Source organism: Corella eumyota, chromosome 1, assembly GCF_963082875.1.
Source record: "Corella eumyota chromosome 1, kaCorEumy4.1, whole genome shotgun sequence".
Lineage (NCBI taxonomy): Eukaryota > Metazoa > Chordata > Ascidiacea > Phlebobranchia > Corellidae > Corella > Corella eumyota.
Window position 1 is genome coordinate 5,872,224 of NC_137490.1, and position 22,470 is coordinate 5,894,693.

The 22,470-nt window shown below is 30.2% G+C and overlaps 3 protein-coding genes across 3 annotated transcripts; 1 reads left to right on the forward strand and 2 right to left on the reverse strand.

Moving 5' to 3' along the window:
* Positions 1-661: 661 nt before the first annotated feature.
* LOC145748277 (uncharacterized) lies at positions 662-3,931 on the reverse strand. Its single transcript, XM_082564953.1, has 13 exons — positions 3,829-3,931; positions 3,455-3,543; positions 3,213-3,358; positions 2,958-3,123; positions 2,723-2,869; positions 2,500-2,629; positions 2,259-2,373; positions 1,973-2,117; positions 1,681-1,813; positions 1,488-1,613; positions 1,260-1,399; positions 1,027-1,158; positions 662-841 (listed from the first exon to the last, which is right to left on the reverse strand). The coding sequence occupies exons 1-13, from the start codon at positions 3,929-3,931 to the stop codon at positions 662-664; spliced, it is 1,752 nt and encodes a 583-aa protein (XP_082421079.1).
* A 310-nt stretch (positions 3,932-4,241) lies between these two features.
* On the reverse strand, positions 4,242-7,184 carry LOC145748437 (high affinity choline transporter 1-like). The gene is made up of 9 exons (XM_082564964.1): positions 7,007-7,184; positions 6,614-6,762; positions 6,310-6,430; positions 6,090-6,238; positions 5,879-6,013; positions 5,577-5,730; positions 5,246-5,463; positions 4,872-5,018; positions 4,242-4,652 (listed from the first exon to the last, which is right to left on the reverse strand). The coding sequence occupies exons 1-9, from the start codon at positions 7,182-7,184 to the stop codon at positions 4,242-4,244; spliced, it is 1,662 nt and encodes a 553-aa protein (XP_082421090.1).
* A 1,573-nt stretch (positions 7,185-8,757) lies between these two features.
* LOC145754492 (uncharacterized) lies at positions 8,758-12,243 on the forward strand. The gene is made up of 2 exons (XM_082570586.1): positions 8,758-8,772; positions 8,948-12,243. Exon 2 carries the CDS (start codon positions 8,952-8,954, stop codon positions 11,769-11,771), a length of 2,820 nt encoding a protein of 939 aa, XP_082426712.1. The 5' UTR covers positions 8,758-8,772; positions 8,948-8,951; the 3' UTR covers positions 11,772-12,243.
* Positions 12,244-22,470: the final 10,227 nt, after the last annotated feature.

A 22,470-nucleotide genomic window follows, 5' to 3' on the forward strand; every position in this document is an offset into this window, starting at 1 on the left:
CATTTAATTACATTGGGAGATAGTTATTGTTATGTATCTACAGGACGATTGAAATACAGGATACAGTGATGGTCACGTGACTTCCTTATGCAGATACCCTCTCGAAATAATTAATAATTTAGTTAAGGTTATCATATAAGCTAAGTGTCAATGCGAACTGTCATAAAACGATTTAAATGTAAACATAACTTTTTAGTAAAACTGTATATTGAAAATACAAACAAATGGAAGTATTATTTTTAAAGAAAAAACGCAAATAGATGGTTACCAATATTTTTAACATTTCGTCTTGACCTGTCCTTTAGTTAAGATAGGTTTTAATGTGGGTTTGTTTGAAAATGTTTTGTTATTTCTTTGGCTTTGCATCGATGGGGACTTAATAGCTCTGTTAAAATAAAACTGTTAACTACCAACTATAAATTACCACCAAAGTAATACTCTTTAGTTTTTTATAATTCATTTTATTACTTATATGGTGACCATTCAATTTAACGCGAAGAGTTTAATTTATTGAAATAAACGAAAAGGAAAAAAATGTTATTAGATAAGTTTGACTGGGGATAAGTTATCGCCGGGCTAAGTTTCCCAAGGTTAAATCAGCTTTGGGTTCAAATTTAATGAATTAAACGTATGTTTATAAAACTAAAAAAAACATACAAACTTACACTTTTGGAAGAGCATTTTTGTTCTTTTTTCCATTGAGCAAACTAGTACCATCTTTGCTTAAACTCTTTCTTCGAGGTTGATCGTTGTCCTGTGTTGTTTCTTCTATGTTTGGTAATAATTTGCTAATGCCGCGCAGTTGATAACCAGCTCGCCTGTAAATCTGAGCAATCGATTCCTAAACAAAAAATAAAATCTTAGAAAAGTGTTTATTAAAGTGGTGCTAGGAAAATTAAAAAAAAATCTCACTAAAGTGACTTTATTGATTTTAATTTTTAAAATCACATATTTATGCGTTCTGTTTAGATTTCAAAGTTTGAATTGACATTATGTCCTTGCATATCTGCTATTACTAAATTTGACCTGTGCAATATTTGCGATCGGGTAGCCAAGATTATGTAATCTTCTTTCTTTGATTGGATCTTCGCAAATTTTTGTCAAGAAATTTTTCTTTTTTAACTTTATTGGTTTACGGGCTACAATTTCATTCACCGTCTTTTTTTAATACAATGTTAGCATTGGTTAGTTCAAATAACAACGACCAGCATGGTTTCCACCACTACTTTATATATATTTTTTTGTATATTTATGTTAACCTTTTTTTTAAAGTTTTTCCACCTTAAGTTTGTCATCCATTTTTCAAAGGCCTCGGCTTCGTCCAACAATCGCAATGAGGCAGTGTTAAGCATATTACGCATTGTAACAGTATGTCGTAACTTACTGCCGCTTACATTTACTACAACATTAAAAACATTATTAGTAACCTTTTTGCCTACATGTTACAATCACACTGGAGTCCAGGCCTTGGTTATGAGATAACTTACAAGCTCGTTCTATGGCGATCAATGTATGTCTCGGTATAGTAAGGCACTCGACACAAGAAGATGACAAAATATAAGTTGACTTTAGGTTTTCTCCAACCCCAAAGAAATCTCCCTTTTCAAATTGACCTGCATAAATAAACACAGCAATCAAAGTTAACCCCAACTATTCAAGTTTGTGAATAAATTGACTGACCAATAACAAGAAAATGTGAACTCATGTGTCGACTTTTACTCTGGCAAGCTTTAAGCGCCTCCTCTTGGGAGGGGAGTGAAAGCATTGTTTGTCCCTTTTCCAAGTGTGATGTTGTCTCCAATATTGCCACTTTCTACATGTAAATAGTTAAGTAATAACTTGGGTGTTTATGTTACTATTTTCAAGTGTCAATTACTCTAAAGAGAATTCAAAAACGTGAAATAGCAACTTTTTCACGTACAATGCGTAAAAAAGTTAGATGTTTTCTACATAAATCAAGATTACGATATACCTTGATTAGTTTACAAATTCCGGACACAATGAAGTAAACATGTTCAGTAACGCTGTCAGTGTCCCCTAATATTACTTTGCTTGGAAGGTAGTCACAAAGGCGACAATTGAGATTGACATTTCTAAGTTCTTCTTCCCGCCAATTGCTTTATCAAAACAAAATTTGGGTTTACATACATTTTATATAGGTACAGTGTAGTTTCGCATAGCTTCTGTTTGTTCATTTTTGTACCCTGCCTTTTTTGGGGTTATTTAAAGGGGTTTTTCGTGTAAAAATTTATACTTACGAGAAAAACGGAAGGGATTTTAGCGTTTGGTCTTTGTCTTGCCATTCCTGTTCGTAACTACTACGTAAAACCATATCAAAATCAGGTTTGTCTACCCGTAAAAACTGCGAAGTTTCTGTAAAAGTAAAACTTTAGACAAATTCTGTTTGATATTACCAATTAAACGCTTTTTTAATCTTTTATAATCATGATGTTTTACAATATTGTAAAGATCACTCTAATTTTTTACATTAAACCGCACCTTTGCACACAATTGTGGCTGATCTTTTGCAGTCTTGAATAAGTGCAAGTTCGCCAAACGAACTACCAGCAGGTATTTCACCTACAACGTGGTTTTTCTTTTCTCCAGTCCTGTTGTCGAATTGACTAACCTTAACAAGGGTTTACAAAATTTGTAATATAAACATAGACATATACTTTACTATTTGTAAAGTAAAGTTGCTGCGACTTTAGGGTTGAAATACCTGTACTATCACACTGCCAGTAACGATAAAATACATCGAGAAACCGTGGTGGCCTTCTTGAATAATAACTCTTCCTTCTTCAAAGGTTTCAAAGTGCATTACTCTTGTTAGCTCATGTCGTACCAGGTTGGAATATTTGTGAAAACACTTAACATGTAACGATATGTATTATAAAAACTGTAAAATGAAGCATTGCAAAAAAATGCGCGGATTTTAAAAGTAAAAAATATTTTACCTTCATTTGGGTAACAACAGAATGAATTAACTCCAATTCCTCTTCGGTTCTTTCCCAGGCATTTTTCATTAGAATGAAACGAGCTCGTTTTGATAAACCAGCGTTGCCCGAACTTCCAGCTTTGAATGCATTCACATTAAAGTGCAAAGTATCTTTATCTTCGTACCTGGAATAAATTTTTTAAACCAGTTTCAATTTCAAACTTTAAAAGTTTAAAATTTTTATTCACAAAATATTGATAAACTACTGTTCTACCATGTTTTGTTAAGTTCGTCCGAACTATCTTCTTTCTCGCTTACTAGCGGAATCATCCATCGACTGGCTCGAATAATTGCCCGCACAACATTTCGAAAACTCGTCTTAGCGTTGTTACTTTTCCAACGACTCAGAAACGGATTTACCTTTAACACCAAAATTTTGTTAAACGTCTAAAAAACCGTTAGTTGCTAAATCTAATTTCTGTATTCTTTAAGCTTAAAGGGGAATTTACTACGTACCTTCCTCACTTCTACTTCTTCAAAGGAATCTTCCGATTCTTCGGCTTCATTGGCGTCTGTTTCACCACAAGACGGCACAGGCGCAACATCTAGTAAAAAAATAAAAAATAAATTAAAATGTCATGTAGTGTGGTGAACCGGTCATGGCGTCGGACTACGAGCCGAAAGGTTTTGAGCCACGCGTTTACGGATAGCTTAATCACGTTCCAACCGCACACCCTTACCCGAGAAAAACATTAAACCTAAGGGAATATGAAAAAAAATTTAAAGCAGTTAGGTTACTGGTATGGCACCGCAATACGGGGCCAAAGGTCTAGTTTAGGCCTCCCGAATGCCATGCTCTTAAGTATATAATATTTATACACAAGCCTTACCTTTGAGAATATTATTCGGTCTCTTTCTTTGTTTTCTATTTGAATAGAATGGTCTGATATCTGGTAAAACTAAATCGCAATATCTGGGCTCGTGTTCCGCCATTTTTGTTATTATTAATAAACTTTATAAATTTTATATCAAAATTAAGTTAAGACTTGTGACGTCATAAGAAAAGATTAAGTTTTTTTTTAAACTGGCTTTCACGAGTTATTTATGTGTTATTTTAAATAATTTCTTTCTTTGAGTATTTTAAAACCAAGAAAAACTATTTAATATTTATAAATTTGTGCTCACGTGATTGATTTATTACTATATTTAAATAATTTAATAATTTAACACAAATGCAATGGTGCAATGGGTGTCTAAAGCAATTGAAATAGCCTAGCGAAGTACATTTTTACATACAATTACATCATAGTTTGGTCTGTTCTAATTCTTTGTCAAAACAATAATTTATTTGGCCACCGGAAAGATTTTCAGGTTCGGTGTGAGATTGACCATTTTTCAGATCAACATTTTGCAGGTTTTCATTTTCTCTTAATACCCGGCCACCGTTAGCCAAGTTACATTGAAGAAAGTCGTACTTTGCTGGTATAAGGCGCCTTTTAAACATATACTTAAACATATATGAAACTACGACAAGTGTTATAAACGAAATAATCATTGAAAAGGTTTTGTATGGAAAGTTCAGGCCTCCAGGGTAGTTAATAAAAGGTTCCAACCCAAATACTGGTTCTCCGCCTCCTAGTCTTAATATAAGACCAACAATGTAAGCTGCAATCGATCCGTACGTGTTTGGGTCTCCATAAATAACATACGTCAACTAAAATAAAAAGGTTTAATATTTATGGCTGCCAAAAAAGGAACCACACGTTTTACAAAAGGTCCAAGGTCCGAATTAAAAACTTTTATAGTGCGTTTTAATACTGTAAAACGAATTTAATGTCATAAGTTAAACAAACCAGAATTTACTTAGCTGTACAATTTTTTAAACACGTTTTTCAAGAAACTAATTTAACATATTGCAATTTTACATATTCACCTGTGGAAATAGAATGACGTACACGAAGTCACCACTTAGAAACCAAAGTGCGTACACGGACTTTATAGTAAGCGCAAGCACAGTTGCTATTGCTCCGTTTATGATAATAGATACTCTCATTACCCAAACTAACTCTGCATCTTTAGCCTGTAGATAATATTAAAAATGTACGGTAACCAATATGCAAACCATTTTTTTAATGCAAACTTTTTTTTATATTTTTTTTCACAAAATATTATTATTATAGCCCAAAACTTACATGTAATGTGGACAAACATGTAATGTGGTTTATTATTCCACTTTTACTAGAGTCTGTTTGCGGAATATTAAAATACAGCTTGGCACAATAGTTAGACGCTACAGGTTTCATTTACCTTTTGTCGAAATGTTTGATGATAAATGTTATGGGTAAACATGCTAGATGCTGACAAGATACTAGAGTCAGCTGACGACATTACCGCAGCAGATACGGCGCCCAAACCTATAACAGAAACTGCAATCGGGGTAAGATATTGAAGAACTATTGGTAAAATCATCGACGCTTGGTTATTTTCGAATGGCGTTTGGTTTCCGTAAGCAGTTGCGTTCCAGTCTAAATGTACATACACTTTTGAATAAATAAAGCAACTTACAAATATATATTTTAAATACCAATGCTTCTACATAGTTTTTGTTTTAAAATTTAGTTATGTAACTTCTTGATACCTGTAGAAAACGCTATAGCACCGATAAGAACTGATGGAATTGACATAATAAGACAGCCCGCTGAAGCAATAAAGGAAAGTAACTGGGCATGCGCTACACTGTCGGACGAAAGAACTCTTTGGAAGTATACCTGCCACGGGATTCCGCCAAACATCTTAAAAATATGTTTTTGTAACTAATATCGTTAAAAGGTTTTACAAAAAAAAAGACTAAGGAGAGACTATAGGTGTTTACGTTCTCACATAAATTCATCGATAATTTCGATTTTATTCAATTATAAACACTAGTTTATAAAATGTTACCAGTAATAGCATAGAATCTATCCATAATCCTGTCACTTCGATATCCCACATTCCCAACCAACTGTTTTCCCCATGAGCAGTTGCAGATATATCGCTTACAGCCGGATTGGTAAACGCAAACGGTATGCTTACCCACTGCATAACAAGTACAACCAATGTTTAAATCTATGTACAACTTATAATGCCACAATATTACAAGTATTGTTCTTACCAATCCGACAAATATACAAAACAGTTGTACAACGTCTGTATAAGCAACTGAGTACAGGCCTCCGACCAAAGTATACATCAAGGCAACGCATGCTGATATAATAACAGATATATTGACGTCCAAATCAAGAACCACTGATAACGTTCCACCTTAGGTTAAAACAATTTAGTTTTGTACGCATTAGGTGGATAACTAAACTTAAAAAAATCTTGCTAATTACCGAGGGCAGCTAAAACAGCAGCAGACCAAAATAGTTCGCCCATTAGTGCAGGTAGATACAAAAGACCTCCCATTCGACTTCCTAATTTTTGTTGCAAGGGATCAAGCATTGTGACATATCCCTGTAATGTAAATTTATAGTTAAACCAAATTGTTTTTTATTAAGTATATTGTAAAAGCAAAAACTTAAGTAAAATTCATTTTTACTTTGGTGCTGCCTTTAATAAAAGTTAAGCTGATTACTTAACACGAGTGGCCTAACATTTTAGTTTTAAGGTTATTTATGTTAATCAACAATTGCTTACCTTGCTTCGCATTTGTTTTGCATAAAATAACCCCCCAAGTGCAAGGCTAATCGCGTAGCCGACAGGGGCTTGGGTCCACAAAAGCCCATATCCCGGCGTATAAACATACTCTGCTGTTCCATTTATAAATCCGCCTCCAACCCAAGTAGCTTCAAAAATATTTTAGTTCATTGTATAAAGCACATTACCAAAAACGTTTAGTTTACATGTATGTAAAATGTGTTAAAAACTTTTATATCGGTCAATAATAACATCTATATTGGGCATAATACAAGACAGTGGTTGTTTAGGGTTTATTTCATCTAAGAAATAGATTGTAAAAAAATTGATAGTATATTACAGAATGCGTAAGCCATTCATGATAATTAATCAACTTTTTTGAATAAAAATTACCTGTCATCGTAAAACACCCAACAAACAAACCAATGTCTCTTCCTCCAACCATTATTCTCTCACTTCCCCTCTCTTCCTCTCTTTTTCCTTTCTTTTTCCAAGCCGCCCAAATTCCTATTCCAAGTATTACGAGGTAAAACACAATGATAGAAACAAGGCCAGGCACGTTTACCGCCATAGTTTATCAAGCACGTAAATCACTTTTTAACGACTGTTGAATTAGGTGTTAAAAATCAAATAAAAAAAACTTCATATATTTGACAAACAATAAAAATTTTTATCATTCTGTTTTTGTTAAAAAAAGTTTTTAATCGCACTAACTGATAAAATCGTGATATGCTTATTCAGTAAACTGTATGCAAGTTAATGGTCATTGATTATGTTCAGTTTGACCTAATGATACTTTAAATATAAACTTTTAGTTTAAGACAATAAAAATCAACAAACATGTTCACTTTGACTGCATCTAAATATATACTGATGGTCGTTTTTTAAACGTCCCGTATTTTTATTTTCCTTTCTATTTGTTAAATTAGTGGGCTACTTCATTTTTAATTTCCTGTGTTATCGACAAAAATCAGTTGAATGTAATGAATTCCATTGTTAGGAAGAAGTTGTAAAAATCCAATATTGATATAAAAGCGTGTGTACAAACAATAACACGTAACTTCACAACGGGAGGTCAACAGAACCAACCTCAACACAGTTTAAGTTTTACTTAATAAAATTTACCTTATAACTTTTGTTAAAAATTTAACCGTATTTTTTGGTTGTAAAATATATCCATAAATAAATATTGAAAGTCGTATTTTTATTTACATGTGGTAAACCGTAGGTGGGCACCAAGGATCACACGTAAACAACAACATGCGGAAAAAAACAACATTGAACTATAGCAGGGTAACACTAAAAGAAGGAATGAGGAAAACGAGGAAAACGAGGAATTGACACTAAAACGAGGAAATCGAGGAAAATGAGGAATCGAGGAATTATGGCAATACTAAAAGAAGGAATGGGGAAAGTGAGGAAAAGAGGGAAATTTTTTTCGCGGAAATCGGGGAAATAATTTTTTTTTATGTTTTAAAAATTAAATATAAAATTAAAAAAGCAGAAGAAAAACAAAACAAAAACAACGAAAACAAGTAAATAAGAAATCAAGGAATAATGAAAATAGTGAAACCGAGAAATAAGAAAAATAGGGAAACCGAGGAATAAGGAAAATAGGGAAACCGAGGAATAATGAAAATAGAGAAATTGAGGAATAAGGAAAATAGGGAAACAATAATAATAAGGAAAATAGGGAAACAATAATAATAATAAAACAATATATATGCATATATATTAAATGACACTTTGATAAAATAACTTTTATTATTTAAAATTAGAATAAATATTCTATTGATTGACAATAAAAACTTTTATAAATATTTTAAACAATTTCAACACTCAAGAACGAAAATAATTAATACAGGTGTTATTATTTCTTCTTTCTTTATTTTTTCTATTTATAGAACCATTTAAGATAACTATTTTGATTTGCTTGATAAAATGAAATAAAGCATAAGTAAAACGTATATGTTAAGTAGGGAAAAACATTATTTTTTTTGTATTGAATATTTCTATGACAACCTATAAGAACACAATATAATGAAATGAAATGTAAAACCACAATTATAATTAATTTATGTGAATGACAATGGCCAAAGTAATTTATAATAAAAGTGTTTATATAAGTTTATGTGGTATAGGGTTTCCTTTGTAAAGAGGTATATAATGGCAATGTTTTGTGCTAGTAGTGTATAATTTTTTTTAATCAGACCACCTACAAGAATTTTTTATTAAGTAATACAAGTTTACTTTTTTAATAAAGTAAAAGTTAATTTTTAAAAGGTGTTTCATCATTTTAGAATATTATCAACAAAAAAATTTATAATATTGCAGAGAAATGGATGACAATTCTGAGCAGATTCTTGCAGAAAATTTCCATCAGTACCTAAATGAAAATGGAACTGAGAAAAATCCAAAAGAAACTGGAATCCTACTTCACCAACTCGGTTTGGTTTACAAAAACAAAAGCCCTGATAAACTAAGCTTACTTAAAAGTGCTGTTCTTCTTAATGGAGCCTTATTAAGAAAACCTGAAAATTTAGAAGATATTACAAATGATTTGCATCTATTTTGCAAGCATATCTTGGAGTTGGCTGGTGCAGAAAACAAAGACGCTGATTTAATTTCTGCCTCAAGTGATGTCAAACCCAAAATTGATAAGATGAGAGAGGTGGCTAAAATTGATGTTAATCAATCATTAAAATTGCCAGAAATTAAAAATGATTGTGACCCTAAAGAAAGGCAAGATATGTTGGTTTGTAAAATTGATCACATACAAGGTATTCAAAACAAAATTACTTCTGATTTTATTGAAATAATGGACATCTTAGCTACATTTACTCGTAAAACATTGGGAAAACCACCTTGTCGATATGCTTTAGTTGGAATGGGCTCATTGGCTCGAAAAGAAATAACCCCATACTCTGATTTTGAGCAAATGATTATTCTTGAGGAAGGAGTTCAAAAAAGAGATGACTATAAATATATTTTGGAGTATTTTCGCTGGTTTGCAGTAATTTTTCTTGTAACTTTAATCAATCTGGGAGAAATGATTATTCCATTTGCGGATATTAAATCTTTTCAAAATTTTAAACCAAAGTTTCGAGATCAAGTTGCAAAGGTTGGAATTTGCCCAGATGGATTTAACCTTTCAGCAGGTAAAAATGCAATTTGTGGTAGCATCGAACTGATCAAAACACCAAGTGAAATGAGTAAATGCCTTAGTCAAGATTTTCTACAAAATTTTTTTCCAGATCTTGTCTCAGAGAAAACAGCTCACTTTGTAAATGTACTTTGTAAGACAAGGTTTGTATCTGGAGACCGAGAAGTACATTATGAATTATTTGAAAAATCCCATCAAGTTTTTGTTGACAATTATGATTTACACATGAAATTACTACAAGCTACAATTGACAAGGAATATCTAGAATTTGATATATTGCACAAGCTACACAATTATGTGCAAAATAACAAAATTGACATAAAGCGTTTGGTATATCGTACATCTACATTATACATTGTTGCAATGGGAAAACGATACAAGTGTAAGGCAGCCTCTTGTTCTGAAATTTTGTCTGAGTTGAAGGAAAAAGAGTTACTCTCTGAAGAAAGTCAAATCAATTTAAAGTACATCCTTGCATTGGCCTGTGAGGTAAGATTAAAGATATACAAGGGTAAGGAAGAACAGCAAGACAACATTAATGATGTTAATGAAGGAAATGTTGAAAAGTTGAAACTTATTGAAGCCATTGGTTTGCAAAGTGCTGTTGATTATTTTTCAATAACTGATTCCTTGCAGGGAAGTGCTAGAGTTATAATAAACATCAATGAAGAACCATTTAAGCTACACCCAGAAATAAGGTTTTCGGTTGCAGCCATGTTGACAGATGTTGTAACAGCAATTGGGTATTTGGATAGAATTTACGGTTCAGCTTTTGAACTATCCAAAAATCATTTAAATATGCTGGAGTTATTTAAACGAAATAACATTTTTTATGATGTGATTAAAACAAATGAATTGGCGGCCTCTCATGCTAAACTATTACCTTTTTGGGACAAATGCATTAAGTCTGTAAAAAATAAAAATTCTTGTTCGATTATAAACAAAGAAATATCAACTAAAGTAATTGAAGCAACCATGAACCAACTTCAAATTGAAAGCTCTAACAAAACTGAGGAAATTACAACACTTGCGAACAAAGTGTTTGATGGTTCTAAGCAGCAGCAACAGTGTGAAGATCAAGCAAATGAAATTTTAAAACCATTGGAAGAAAGTTTGAACCAGGACAAGTCAAATAAGCAATCAACTGAGCATATAAAAAAAGACCAAAAAAGGGAAAGAAAACCTGACACTAACTCAAATATAAACAATTGCGAAAAACGACAAATTAAGGAAAATTTTATTGAACGTGCAAAGGTTGTTTGTAATGCTTTGCGAAGTACGAATGCAAATGAATTTATTCAAACTGACCATTCGGCAATGATACATCAAATTTGGAACAATGCTACGCCGGAAAATCAGGAAAAAATTAAAACTGAAGTAAAGAAATGTAAAAATTTTGTTTCCAAAGCGAACAAATGTGTTGATCAAGAAGAAATTAAAGTAATTCAAAAGTTAGATGATCTTGGTATGAGACCATTAGTTGAAGAAGCATTTAAATCCGATCAACAACCTAATGAAAATATGAAAAAGTTTAATATGAAAGAGTTTTTAGGTTTTTTTGGTATTCCAAGTGTGGAATATATGAATGAAATAATTGAAGGATTGGCAAAAAGAAATTTAAATGACATAACCTTAGAAGGACTTGTGCAGGTAATAGGAGAAGAAATGATGCAAATTGGCTTCCGTAGGGGAATAAAGTATCTTGAGGCATTTTGTAATCAAATTAGTGACAATGTTGCAGAACTTGGTCACCAACTCACAACAGCGCAAAAACCATCACAATGTGCAAATGATAATACACCACACTGTAGCAAAACCGACAAAACAAGGTTTAAAGAGGACACAGAAAGTCGAAACAAGGAAAGAAGCAATTCGAATAAACCCAAATTGTCGGATGTTGAACATCTATCAGAAGAAGATAAATCACTATTTCAAGATTTGATGAAATCAGTTATTCACTTTAATGATTCAGAATATGAGGATGACTTGGACTAATAATTTTTTTTAAAGTTTTGTTGCACTGTTTTATAATTGATAAAACTGTTTTTTTAGATTTGTTTTTTTTTACCTATGATTAAAATAAGGTTTTATTTAAAAAAAATTAGAGCTGTTGATTTTTATGTAATTTTTATACCCTCGTATTTTTTGCATATTATATATTAAATTTAAATATTACATTTTTAGTGGTAGAAAATAGTCTATCTGTAATGTAGTTTTCATAATTCCGGTAAAACTTATGTTACTATGGTAATGCATGGAATGAAAATAAATAATTAAGTTTATACAAAAAATCAAAGCTGTTTAACCAATTTTTACTAATAATTAGATTTATTTGATATAGTTTCTTAACACTTACATACACATATATTTACCTTATCTTATGATACACAAATTTTAACAAAATTTAAACACATAAATAGAAAAGTGCTGTTTAATTTTAACTCTCATAAGGTATAAAACCAATTATTTACACAAACATTGAAATCTTCATCTTTTAACTTCTTTTTTTTTAAATGTAAATGTAGTTATAATGCATAAAGAAATAAATTTTTTATTAATCTGTTTTTATTATTTATTGTTATAACTGTTAAGCTAAAAACTTACAAATATTAAAATAAACCTCTGATTTTACTAGTAATATAATTTAATAAAACCTATCATATTTAGTTTACCAAATTAAATAGCTTATTGGAAAAAGTTAATACCAATTTATTGAAAATTTGGTATTGAATTATTGTTAACAAACATATTATTTACAAGGGAATATTGTAGTGTTGTTACTTGTTTGAAAACGTATTTTTACAAAACATTAAAAACATTTTTACAAATAAAGAAATAGTAAACTGCAGCTTTTATTCGTTGTACTTAGCCAGTAGGTAACAAAAACTAAATTAAAATTTAGCTGCCAAATTTCCTTTAAACAAAATCCAAGAACTTAATTAAAATTTGTAATGTTTTATTGTTTTTTTATTGTGTAATAAAGTGACGGTAAGAAATTTAATATGCAAATATTTGGTGGAACATTAAATCGGAACTCATAAAATCTAAGTAGTTAACTAATTTTAAAAGTCAAAGTTGTAAAAAATCAGTTTCTTAAAACCGAAGTGATTGTAAAATCTGTTTTTATTAAATTTAAAAGGAACCAAAAAAAATTCTTCGAAAGGTTTTATTGTTAAAGCAAGTATCTAGTGACTACTTTATATGTAAAACAGTTGCAGTTTAAAGTATTTGTTTTTATATAAAATTTTATGATGAAATATAAGTGAGTATATAAGAATTTAAAATTGTTGTTTTTAGGAAATTGTTGGAGTTTTTATTTGTAATAATTACTACAAAGATGACTAATGATTGTGAACAAATTCTTGCTAAAGAATTTCACCAGTACTTAAATGAAAATGGAGTTGAAAAAAATCTAAATAAAACTGGAATCTTACTTCACCAACTTGGTTTAGTTTACAAAAATAAAAGCCCTGATAAATTAAGCTTACTTAAAAGTGCCGTTCTTCTTAATGGGGCTAAATTAAGAAAACCTGAAAATTTAGAAGATATTACAAATGATTTGCAACTACTTTGCAAGCATATCTTGGAGTTGGCTGATGTGGAAAACAAAGATGCTGATTTAATTCTGGCATCAACTGATGTTAAACCCAAAATTAATAAGATGAGAGAAGTGGCTAAAATTGATGTTAAACAATCATTAAAATTGCCAGAAATTAAAAATGATTGTGACTCAAAAGTAAAAAAGGATTTGTTAGTTTGCAAAATTGATCACATACAAGGTATTCAAAACAAAATTACTTCTGATTTTATTGAAATAATGGACATATTGGCTACATTTACTCGTAAAACATTGGGAGATCCTCCTTGTCGATATGCTCTTGTTGGAATGGGCTCATTGGCTCGGAAAGAAATTACCCCATACTCTGATTTCGAGCAAATGATTATTCTTGAGGAAGGAGTTCAGGAAAGGGATGATTATGAAAATATTTTGGAGTATTTTCGCTGGTTTGCAGTGATTTTTCTTGTTACTTTAATCAATCTGGGAGAAATGATTATTCCATTTGCTGACATCAAATCATTTCAGAATTTAAAACCAAAGTTTCGAGATCAAGTTGCAAAGGTTGGAATTTGCCCAGATGGATTTAACCTTTCAGCTGGTAAAAATGCAATTTGTGGTAGCATCGAACTGATCAAAACACCAAGTGAAATGAGTAAATGCCTTAGTCATGATTTTCTACAAAACCGTTTTTCAGATCTTATTTCAGAGAAAACAGCTCACTTTGTAAATGTTCTTTGTAAGACAAGGTTTGTATCTGGAGACCGAGAAGTACATCATGAATTATTTGAAAAATCCCATCAAGTTTTTGTTGACAATTATGATTTACACATGAAATTACTTCAAGCTACAATTGATAAAGAATATCTTAATTTTAATGTTATGCAGAAACTACACAATTATGCACTGAATAACAAAATTGACATAAAGCGTTTGGTATACCGAACATCCACACTATACATTGTTGCAATGGGAAAACGATACAAGTGTAAGGCAGCCTCTTGTTCTGAAATTTTGTCTGAGTTAAAAGAAAGCGGGTTACTCACTGAAGAAAGTCAAATCAATTTAAAGTACATCATTGCATTGGCTTGTGAGGTAAGATTAAAGATATACATGGGTAAGGAAGAACAGCAAGACAACGTTAATGATGTAAATGAAGGAAATGTTGAAAAGTTAAAGCTTATTGAAGCCATTGGATTACAAAGTGCTATTGATTATTTTTCTATTACTGCTTCTTTGCAGGAAAGTGCAAGAATTATGGTAGATGACAACAAAGAACCATTTAAAATGCATCAAGAAATAAAGTTTTGGGCTGCATCTATGTTGACAGATTTTGTAACGGCAATTGGATATTTGGATAGGATTCATGGCTCACCCTCCAAGCTGCCTCAAAGTCAACCTGATATGCCGGAGTTATTTCAAAGAAATAATATATTTCATAATCTCATTCAACCCAATGAATTAGCAGCAAGTTATCCCAATCTATTAAAGACAGGTGAAAAATACATCAAACTTGCAAAAAAGGGGAATTTCTTGGAAAGTCTTAATTTGGAAATGTTAAGTAAAGTAGTTAAAGCAACCATGAAACAACTTCAAATTGAGAGCTCAAACAAAACAGAAGTAGCTAGTATTCCTAGCATTACACCTGGCAACAAGGTGCTTAGTAGCTCCAACCAGCAACAGTTGTTTGAAGATAATGCAATACAAATTTCAAAAACTTTAGGAAAAAATGTAAACCTTGGTAAGCCAAAAAAACAGTCAAATAAGCAACCAGATGAAGAACAAAAGAAGAAAGGTAAAAATGATCACAATCCAAATTCGGAAAATTATGAAAAACAAAAAATTAGGGAGAATTTTATGAAACGCAGTAAATTTTTGATCAATCATATGCAAAGTATGAATGTAAATGATTTTATTCAACATGACCCATCTGCAACAATACATCAAATGTGGAACAATGCTTCACCAGATGGTAAGGAAAGAGTAAAAACTGAGGTACAGGAAAGACAAGCCTTTGTAGCCAAGGCTAACATAATTCTTGATCAAGAAGCTATCAAACTAGTTCGAAAGTTAGATGATCTTGGGATGAGACCTATAGTTGAAGAAGCATTTAAGTCTAATTCAATGCCTAGTGCAAAGCCTTTAAATATGAAAGAATTTTTAAAATTTTTTAATTTGCCAAATGTGGAAGATTTGGAAGAAATATTGGAAGGACTGGAAAAAAGAGATTTAAGTGACATAACTTTAGAAGGACTTGTGCAGGTGATAGGGGATGAAAGTATGCAAGTTGGCTTTCGCAGGGGGACAAAGTTACTGGAGATATTCTGTGAACAAATTAGTGACAATGTTGCAGAACTTGGCCATCAGTTTGCATCTGCTCAAGATTCATCACAAAGTACAAATGTTACTACACCACATTGCAGTAAATATAAAAATAAAAGTTTTGAAAAAGACATAAATACTTTTAACAATGCCAGTACCAATAGCAATAAACCAAACCTGTCTTCTGTCAATAATTTATCAAAAAAAGATAAATTACTGTTTCGTGATTTAATGAAATCGGTTATTCATTTTAACGATCCTGAAGTGTTATTGGGACAAAATAATAATAAGTGTTCACAACCTGGGGTTCAATTTGCATATGCTCTAGCCCCACTAAGCAGTGTGAATCTTAATAAACCACACTGCAGCCAAACTGTGAAAAAAACAGTTAAAGAAGACACAAAAGATAGAAAAAGATGCAAAAGAAATGAGGCAACATTATTTGCCCTCAGAAATTTTTTCAAAAAAGATAAATTGTTGTTTCAAGATTTTATGAAATCATTTATTGTTTCTAAAAAATTAGAATATGAAGATGATTTGGACTGATGATGCTGTTTTAATTTTGCTTGCATTTTTATAATAGATAAAAGCAAAAGAATAAAAATGTCGTTTTTTAACACAAATGCATAAATAGGAATTAAGGCTGTTACGGATTTCAATGATAACTACTGCAAATGTAGTTACTTTATCTTTACTAACAACTTTTGTATCATTTCTAGCTTTTTGCGCTTACAGATAATGAGATACAAGTTTATTTTTAACAGTTACTTGAAAGAATCAAAAAGTAGAGATTTTATTTTTTTATACTTCTTATTTTCCAATAATATTTTACTTAGTTAAAATAACACTTGTTTTTGTATAAACAAAAAGCAAAACTTTGGTTAAAATTGTTATGTTTTAATGTTTGTAAGAAACCCTTTAAGATTGTTTTATTATCAAATAATAAAGTTGTGTAATATGATTGTAAATAATTTTGTATTGAAGAAATGTTACAGTTTTTTATTAAACTTTTTAAAAATGTCATGAGCCCAATTTATTACATTTAGGTTTTTAATATCAAAGTCGTAAAATTCAGTTTAATAAAATTGAAGTAATCATAAATTTTTTTATTAAGTTTTAATATAATACAAAACTGTGCAAATTAATGTCAAAAGTGTTTTTTATTAAAAAAAATTTAATGGACATTGTAAACTGTTTAAAAAATATAATTAAAATTTAATAGTTACTGTAAATCAGAGTTAAAGATCAAAAAAATAATTAAAATTTTAATGTTTAGCAGAAACCCTTTTTTATTATAGTGTAATAACAATTTTAAACTTAACTGTAAAAATGCAATTTATTAAAATTGAAGTTATCGTAAAATATGTTTTTATAAAATTTAAAACTTTTTATTTTTTTTTATTAGGCCTGTATTTAATGACTAAGGTGTTTATAAAAGAGTGGTTGTTTTAGATATTTCTTTAGTAAAAAAAATGTACAAAGAAAATGGATTGTGATTGCGAACATTTTCTTCCTGAAGACTTTCACCAGTACCTAAATGAAAATGGAACTGAGAAAAATGTAAATAAAACTGGAATCTTGCTTCACCAACTTTTTACAAAAACAAAAGCCCTGATAAACTAAGCTTACTTAAAAGTGCCGTTCTTCTTAATGGGGCTAAATTAAGAAAACCTGAAAATTTAGAAGATATTACAAAGGATTTGCAACTACTTTGCAAACATATCTTGGAGTTGGCTGGTGCAGAAAACAAAGATGCTGATTTAATTTCTGTATTAAACAATGTCAAACCCAAAGTTGATAAGATGAGAGAAGTGGCTAAAGTTGATGTTTATAAATCATTAAAATTGCCAGAAATTAAAAATGATTGTGACCCTAAAGAAAGGCAGGAGATGTTGGTTTGTAAAATTGATCACATTCAAGGAATTCAAAACAAAATTACTTCTGATTTTATAGAAATAATGGACATCTTAGCTACATTTACTCGTAAAACATTGGGAGAACCACCATGTCGATATGCCCTTGTTGGAATGGGCTCGTTGGCTCGGAAAGAAATAACCCCATACTCTGATTTTGAGCAAATGATTATTCTTGAGGAAGGAGTTCAAGAAAGAGATGATTATGAAAATGTTTTGGAGTATTTTCGCTGGTTTGCAGTAATTTTTCTTGTAACTCTAATCAATCTGGGAGAAATGATTATTCCATTTGCTGATATCAAGTCTTTTCAAAATTTTAAACCAAAGTTTCGAGATCAAATTGCAAAAGGTTGGAATTTGCCCAGATGGTTTTAACCATTCAGCTGGTAAAAATGCAATTTGTGGTAGCATTGAGCTTATTAAAACACCAAATGAAATGGCTAATTGCCTTAGCCAAGATTTTCTACAAAACTATTTTCCAAACCTTATTTCAGAGAAAACAGCCCACTTTGTAAATGTTCTTTGTAAGACAAGGTTTGTATCAGGAGACCGAGAAGTGCATCATGAACTATTTGAAAAATTTCATCAAGTTTTTATCCAGAATTATGATTTACACATGAAATTACTTCAAGCTACAATTGACAAGGAATATCTAGAATTTCATCTAATGCAGAAACTACACAATTATGTGCAAAATAGGAAAATTGACATAAAGCGAATGGTTTATCGAACATCCTCACTCTACATTGTTGCAATGGGAAAGCGATACAAGTGTAAGGCAGCCTCTTGTTTTGAAATTTTGTCTGAGTTAAACGAAAGAGGGTTACTCACTAAAGAAAGTCAAATCAATTTGAATTACATCCTTGCATTGGCCTGTGAGGTAAGATTAAAGATATACATGGGTGAAGAAGAACAACAAGACAATGTTAGTGATGTTAATAAAGAAAATATTGAAAAATTGAAGCTTATTGAAGCTATTGGCTTACAAAGTGCTGTTGATTATTTTTCGCTTACTGCTTGTTTGCAGGATAGTGCAAGAATAATGATAGATGACAAAGAACAACCTTTTAAAATGTATCCAGAAATAAAGTTTTGGGTTGCTGTTCTACTAACTGATTTTGGAACAGCAATTGGATATATGGATAGGATTCAGGGTTCAAAGTATGGGTTGTCTGAATTTCCACCCGAACTGTTGGTAGGTGTTAACTGTAATCAAATTGGCGATAAAAATTGCAAACCAAAATTTATGCCTCAGCATGTAAATTCCTTACCTTTACTTGAACCACTTTTAAAGTTGGGAAAAAATAATGAACTTAACCATACCAATATGTTAAAATTAAAACTGAATGATGAAGTTCTGGAGAAATTAGCCAATGCAACAATGGCACAATTAGGACTTGATACCTCAAGAAAACAGGAAATGATGCAAGGATATAAAGATGCATTTGAAGGCAAGTTAAACTGTTCCCCTGATGAACAACCACTTAATGAAACTACAATTGGAATTCTAACGAAATTAAAGGAAAACTTACACAAGAATTCACCAAAAAATAAAACAAATGAAAACCCGAAAAAGCCACAAAATGAAAAAATAAATTCTAATGCCAAACTGAATCTTGAAAAAGAAGATAGTGATAAGGAAAAAAGCAAAAAAGAAAAGGTTTACCAAAATTATTTACGAAGGGCTAAAATTTGGAGTGAAGCAATGGAAAGTATTAAAGCTCCTGAGATTTCTAAAATAGATTTTGGACCGATCGTACAAAAGGGATTGCCTGACGAAACACCAGAAAAACAACAAGAAACTTTGAATAAATTGATAAAGTTACAAAAACTTTCTAATGATGCAAATAGTTGTATTGATGGTGAAGTTCCAAATTTGATTAAAAAACTAGATGATTTAAATGCGAGATCTGCTATAGAAAATGCTTTTAAGGCAAATCCTAATAGTACTGAAGGTGTATTTACTATGAAAGATGGAGTAAGGCTTTTAGGTTTCCCAACCGATGGATTTATAGGCGAAATACTGGATGGAATGCAAAAAAAAAACCTAACCAACATTACTATGGAAGGACTTGTAGAAGCTACTGGGGAAGAATTTCAGGAAATGGGAAAACGACAAAGTTTGCAATTCTTATTTCAAGTTGTTGAACAATTTAACCCAAATGCTTCTGATCCTACTTTAAAGTTTAAATCTGATCAACAAAGTGGTGAAAGCATCGACCCTAATATACCAAGCTGTAGTAAAGCTGGAAACCAATCTCCTCAAACAAAAAAGAGTTAAATTAAAATAAAAATATAGGTAAAATCATGCACAGAATATTCAAGATGAATAAATGCTAACACTATAAAACAAAAAATGAAGTTTGTAAAAGTGCTTTAAAAATGTAAACATAGACAGTAACATTAAGAAAAAACAAAAGTAATGGTATTGGAATTTATCACGCGATTCTAGATTATTGTGTTAAAATTTTATACAGATTTTGTATTTATCTTAAAAAAATTTAAACATTAAGATAATTTTGACTAATAATTGATTTTAAATTTTACTTACTTTGATAATATTGATAAAAATGTTAATTTAAAGTTATATTATTCAGAATTAACATAATTCTTATAATTAACATGTTTTTACTTATGTTATTATAGAATTTTCATTTATTTGTAAAAAGAAAATAATATAAAATTATTGTATATATGTTAAATTTTACTCTGTACAATTTTATGTATTTAAAAAATACTACTTCAAAAATGTATTTTTTAAAACAAATGTAGTTTACAAATTAACAAAAAAATTATTGCTTAATTTTAAAAGTATTTTATTGTTTATATTTACATGTACATGTATTTTATCTGCTTAACAATTTTTGTATCTTGTATAAAATGTTTTGTTTGCAGATTTAAAATAGTTGCATCAATAAATGTGATTTACCATGAATATTAGTATATTATTTTCAATAATTCCCTGAAATAAATAATATTTGGTATGAGATATAAAGTTACTGTTATTTTATTTTTAAAATAAAAACAATTTTTGGTAAAAACTCAATATTAAAAAGAATTTAATTATTTTAACATGTGATATTACAAAAAGCTAAACTAGTTTTTATTTATAATTAACTTAAGTTTAAGATATACCTTCCCAAGGGTACTGATAGAAATATTAAAGAAAGTTGTCATTAACTAAAATTAGTAGTATAAGTTAATTTATAATATAAAAATGTGGTGTAAGATAAAATCCCCAAAATTTATTTTAATAACCCAAATTTAAAAAATGCTTAATCATGAGGGTGCAGTAAATAAATTTGTCAAGTAAAATATTTTGTCTGTATTTTCATGTCATAAATTTAACTTTTAGCAATATTGATTTCGTTGTTAGGAATGTAGAGATATTTAAGTATTGTACCCACCGTTAAATAATTTATATATTGTTTTCTGTCATTCTACGTCATAAAGTCTACTTGTTAACAATAAAAGGGAAAATAGGATTTAAAATTTTTAAAAATGTCGCAAGTAAGTTCATTAAATTTGTGTTACCCGCCCCATGTTTAAAAAGCACAGTCATTAAAACTATATTTAAGAGATTTCATGAACATAAAATATGTTATTTATTAGTTTTAAAGCATTATATTTTTTTTCCACCTTTTTAGACCACAATTAATGACTCATTAATAAAACAGTTTTAAGTGGGTACAGTTCATATGATAGAAATTATGTATTTTAATTAATAAGATTGCTAAAGGTTTTTAATTAATATTGTTTATATTCGATTATGTTAAAAATAAATAGTTTAAACATTATGACTGCTTTTCAATATAATATATCATTAAACATTTTTTTTATAAAACATATGTAGTGTATGTCTATATAAATAAATACTGTTGCGCATTTGTAATTTTTTTTTTAGTTTAAATGACTGCTGTCAAAATGAATGAAAACTGTGAACTAATTCTTATAGAAGAATTTCACCAGTACTTAGATAAAAGCGGTGTTGAGAAAATCCCTAATAAAACTGGAATCCTACTTCACCAACTTGGACTAGTTTACAAAAATAGGAGACCTGATAAACTAAGCCTACTTAAAAGTGCCGTTCTTATCAATGGGGCCATATTAAGAAAACCTCACAACCTGAAAGATATTAAAAATGATTTGCAATTACTTTGTAAGGATATATTGGAGCTGGCTGATGCGGAAAACAAAGATGATAATTTAATTCTGTCATCAAACGATGTTAAACCTAAAGTTAAAGAGATGAGAGAAATGGCCAAAATTGATGTTCAAAAATCCCTATTACTGCCAGAAATTAAAAATGAATGTGACCCCAAAGAAAAGCAAGAATTGTTGGTTTGCAAAAGTGATTATATACAAGGTATTCAAATCAAAATCCATTCTGATTTTATAGAAATAATGGACATCTTGGCTACGTGAAGCTTCAAATCTAATTCAAAAACTAGATGATTTCAATGTGAGACATTTTATAGAAAATGCTTTTAAGTCAAATCCTAATAATAATTCAGGTATATTTACAATGAAAGATTCTCTAAAACTCTTTGGTATGCCAACTGATGGATTTATGGGTGAATTAATGGATGGATTGCAAAAAAGAGACTTAACAAACAGCAGTATGGAAAGTCTGGTGCAAGTAATAAGTGAAGAAATTTAGAAAATTGAAAAGCGACAAGGTGAACAGAAGTTAAATCAAATGTCTGAACAACCTAAGAACCCTATTGCTGGTTCTTCTTCTAAATTTGAATCTGGTCAACAACAGGCAAATATTATTGACCCCAATGCACAAAGCAGTAGTAAAACTAAAAACCATAATCTCCCAATGAACAATTTAAATAAGCCTCACAAAAACGATTAGTTTTAGATGTGACAATTAGAATGACATTCTATTAACCTAAAT

What these genes read in the sequence shown, in the direction of transcription:
- LOC145748277 (XM_082564953.1), bottom strand. Translation starts at nt 3,931, where the DNA reads ATGGCGGAACACGAGCCCAGATATTGCGATTTAGTTTTACCAGATATC. An exon ending in ACCGAATAATATTCTCAAAG is followed by an intron (nt 3,544 to 3,828) that starts GTAAGGCTTGTG and finishes TTTTTTTACTAG; the next exon opens with ATGTTGCGCCTGTGCCGTCT. An exon ending in AAGAAGTAGAAGTGAGGAAG is followed by an intron (nt 3,359 to 3,454) that starts GTACGTAGTAAA and finishes TTGGTGTTAAAG; the next exon opens with GTAAATCCGTTTCTGAGTCG.
- LOC145748437 (XM_082564964.1), bottom strand. Translation starts at nt 7,184, where the DNA reads ATGGCGGTAAACGTGCCTGGCCTTGTTTCTATCATTGTGTTTTACCTC. An exon ending in TGGGTGTTTTACGATGACAG is followed by an intron (nt 6,763 to 7,006) that starts GTAATTTTTATT and finishes ATATTTTTGAAG; the next exon opens with CTACTTGGGTTGGAGGCGGA. An exon ending in TGCTATAGCGTTTTCTACAG is followed by an intron (nt 5,464 to 5,576) that starts GTATCAAGAAGT and finishes ATGTACATTTAG; the next exon opens with ACTGGAACGCAACTGCTTAC.
- LOC145754492 (XM_082570586.1), top strand. Translation starts at nt 8,952, where the DNA reads ATGGATGACAATTCTGAGCAGATTCTTGCAGAAAATTTCCATCAGTAC.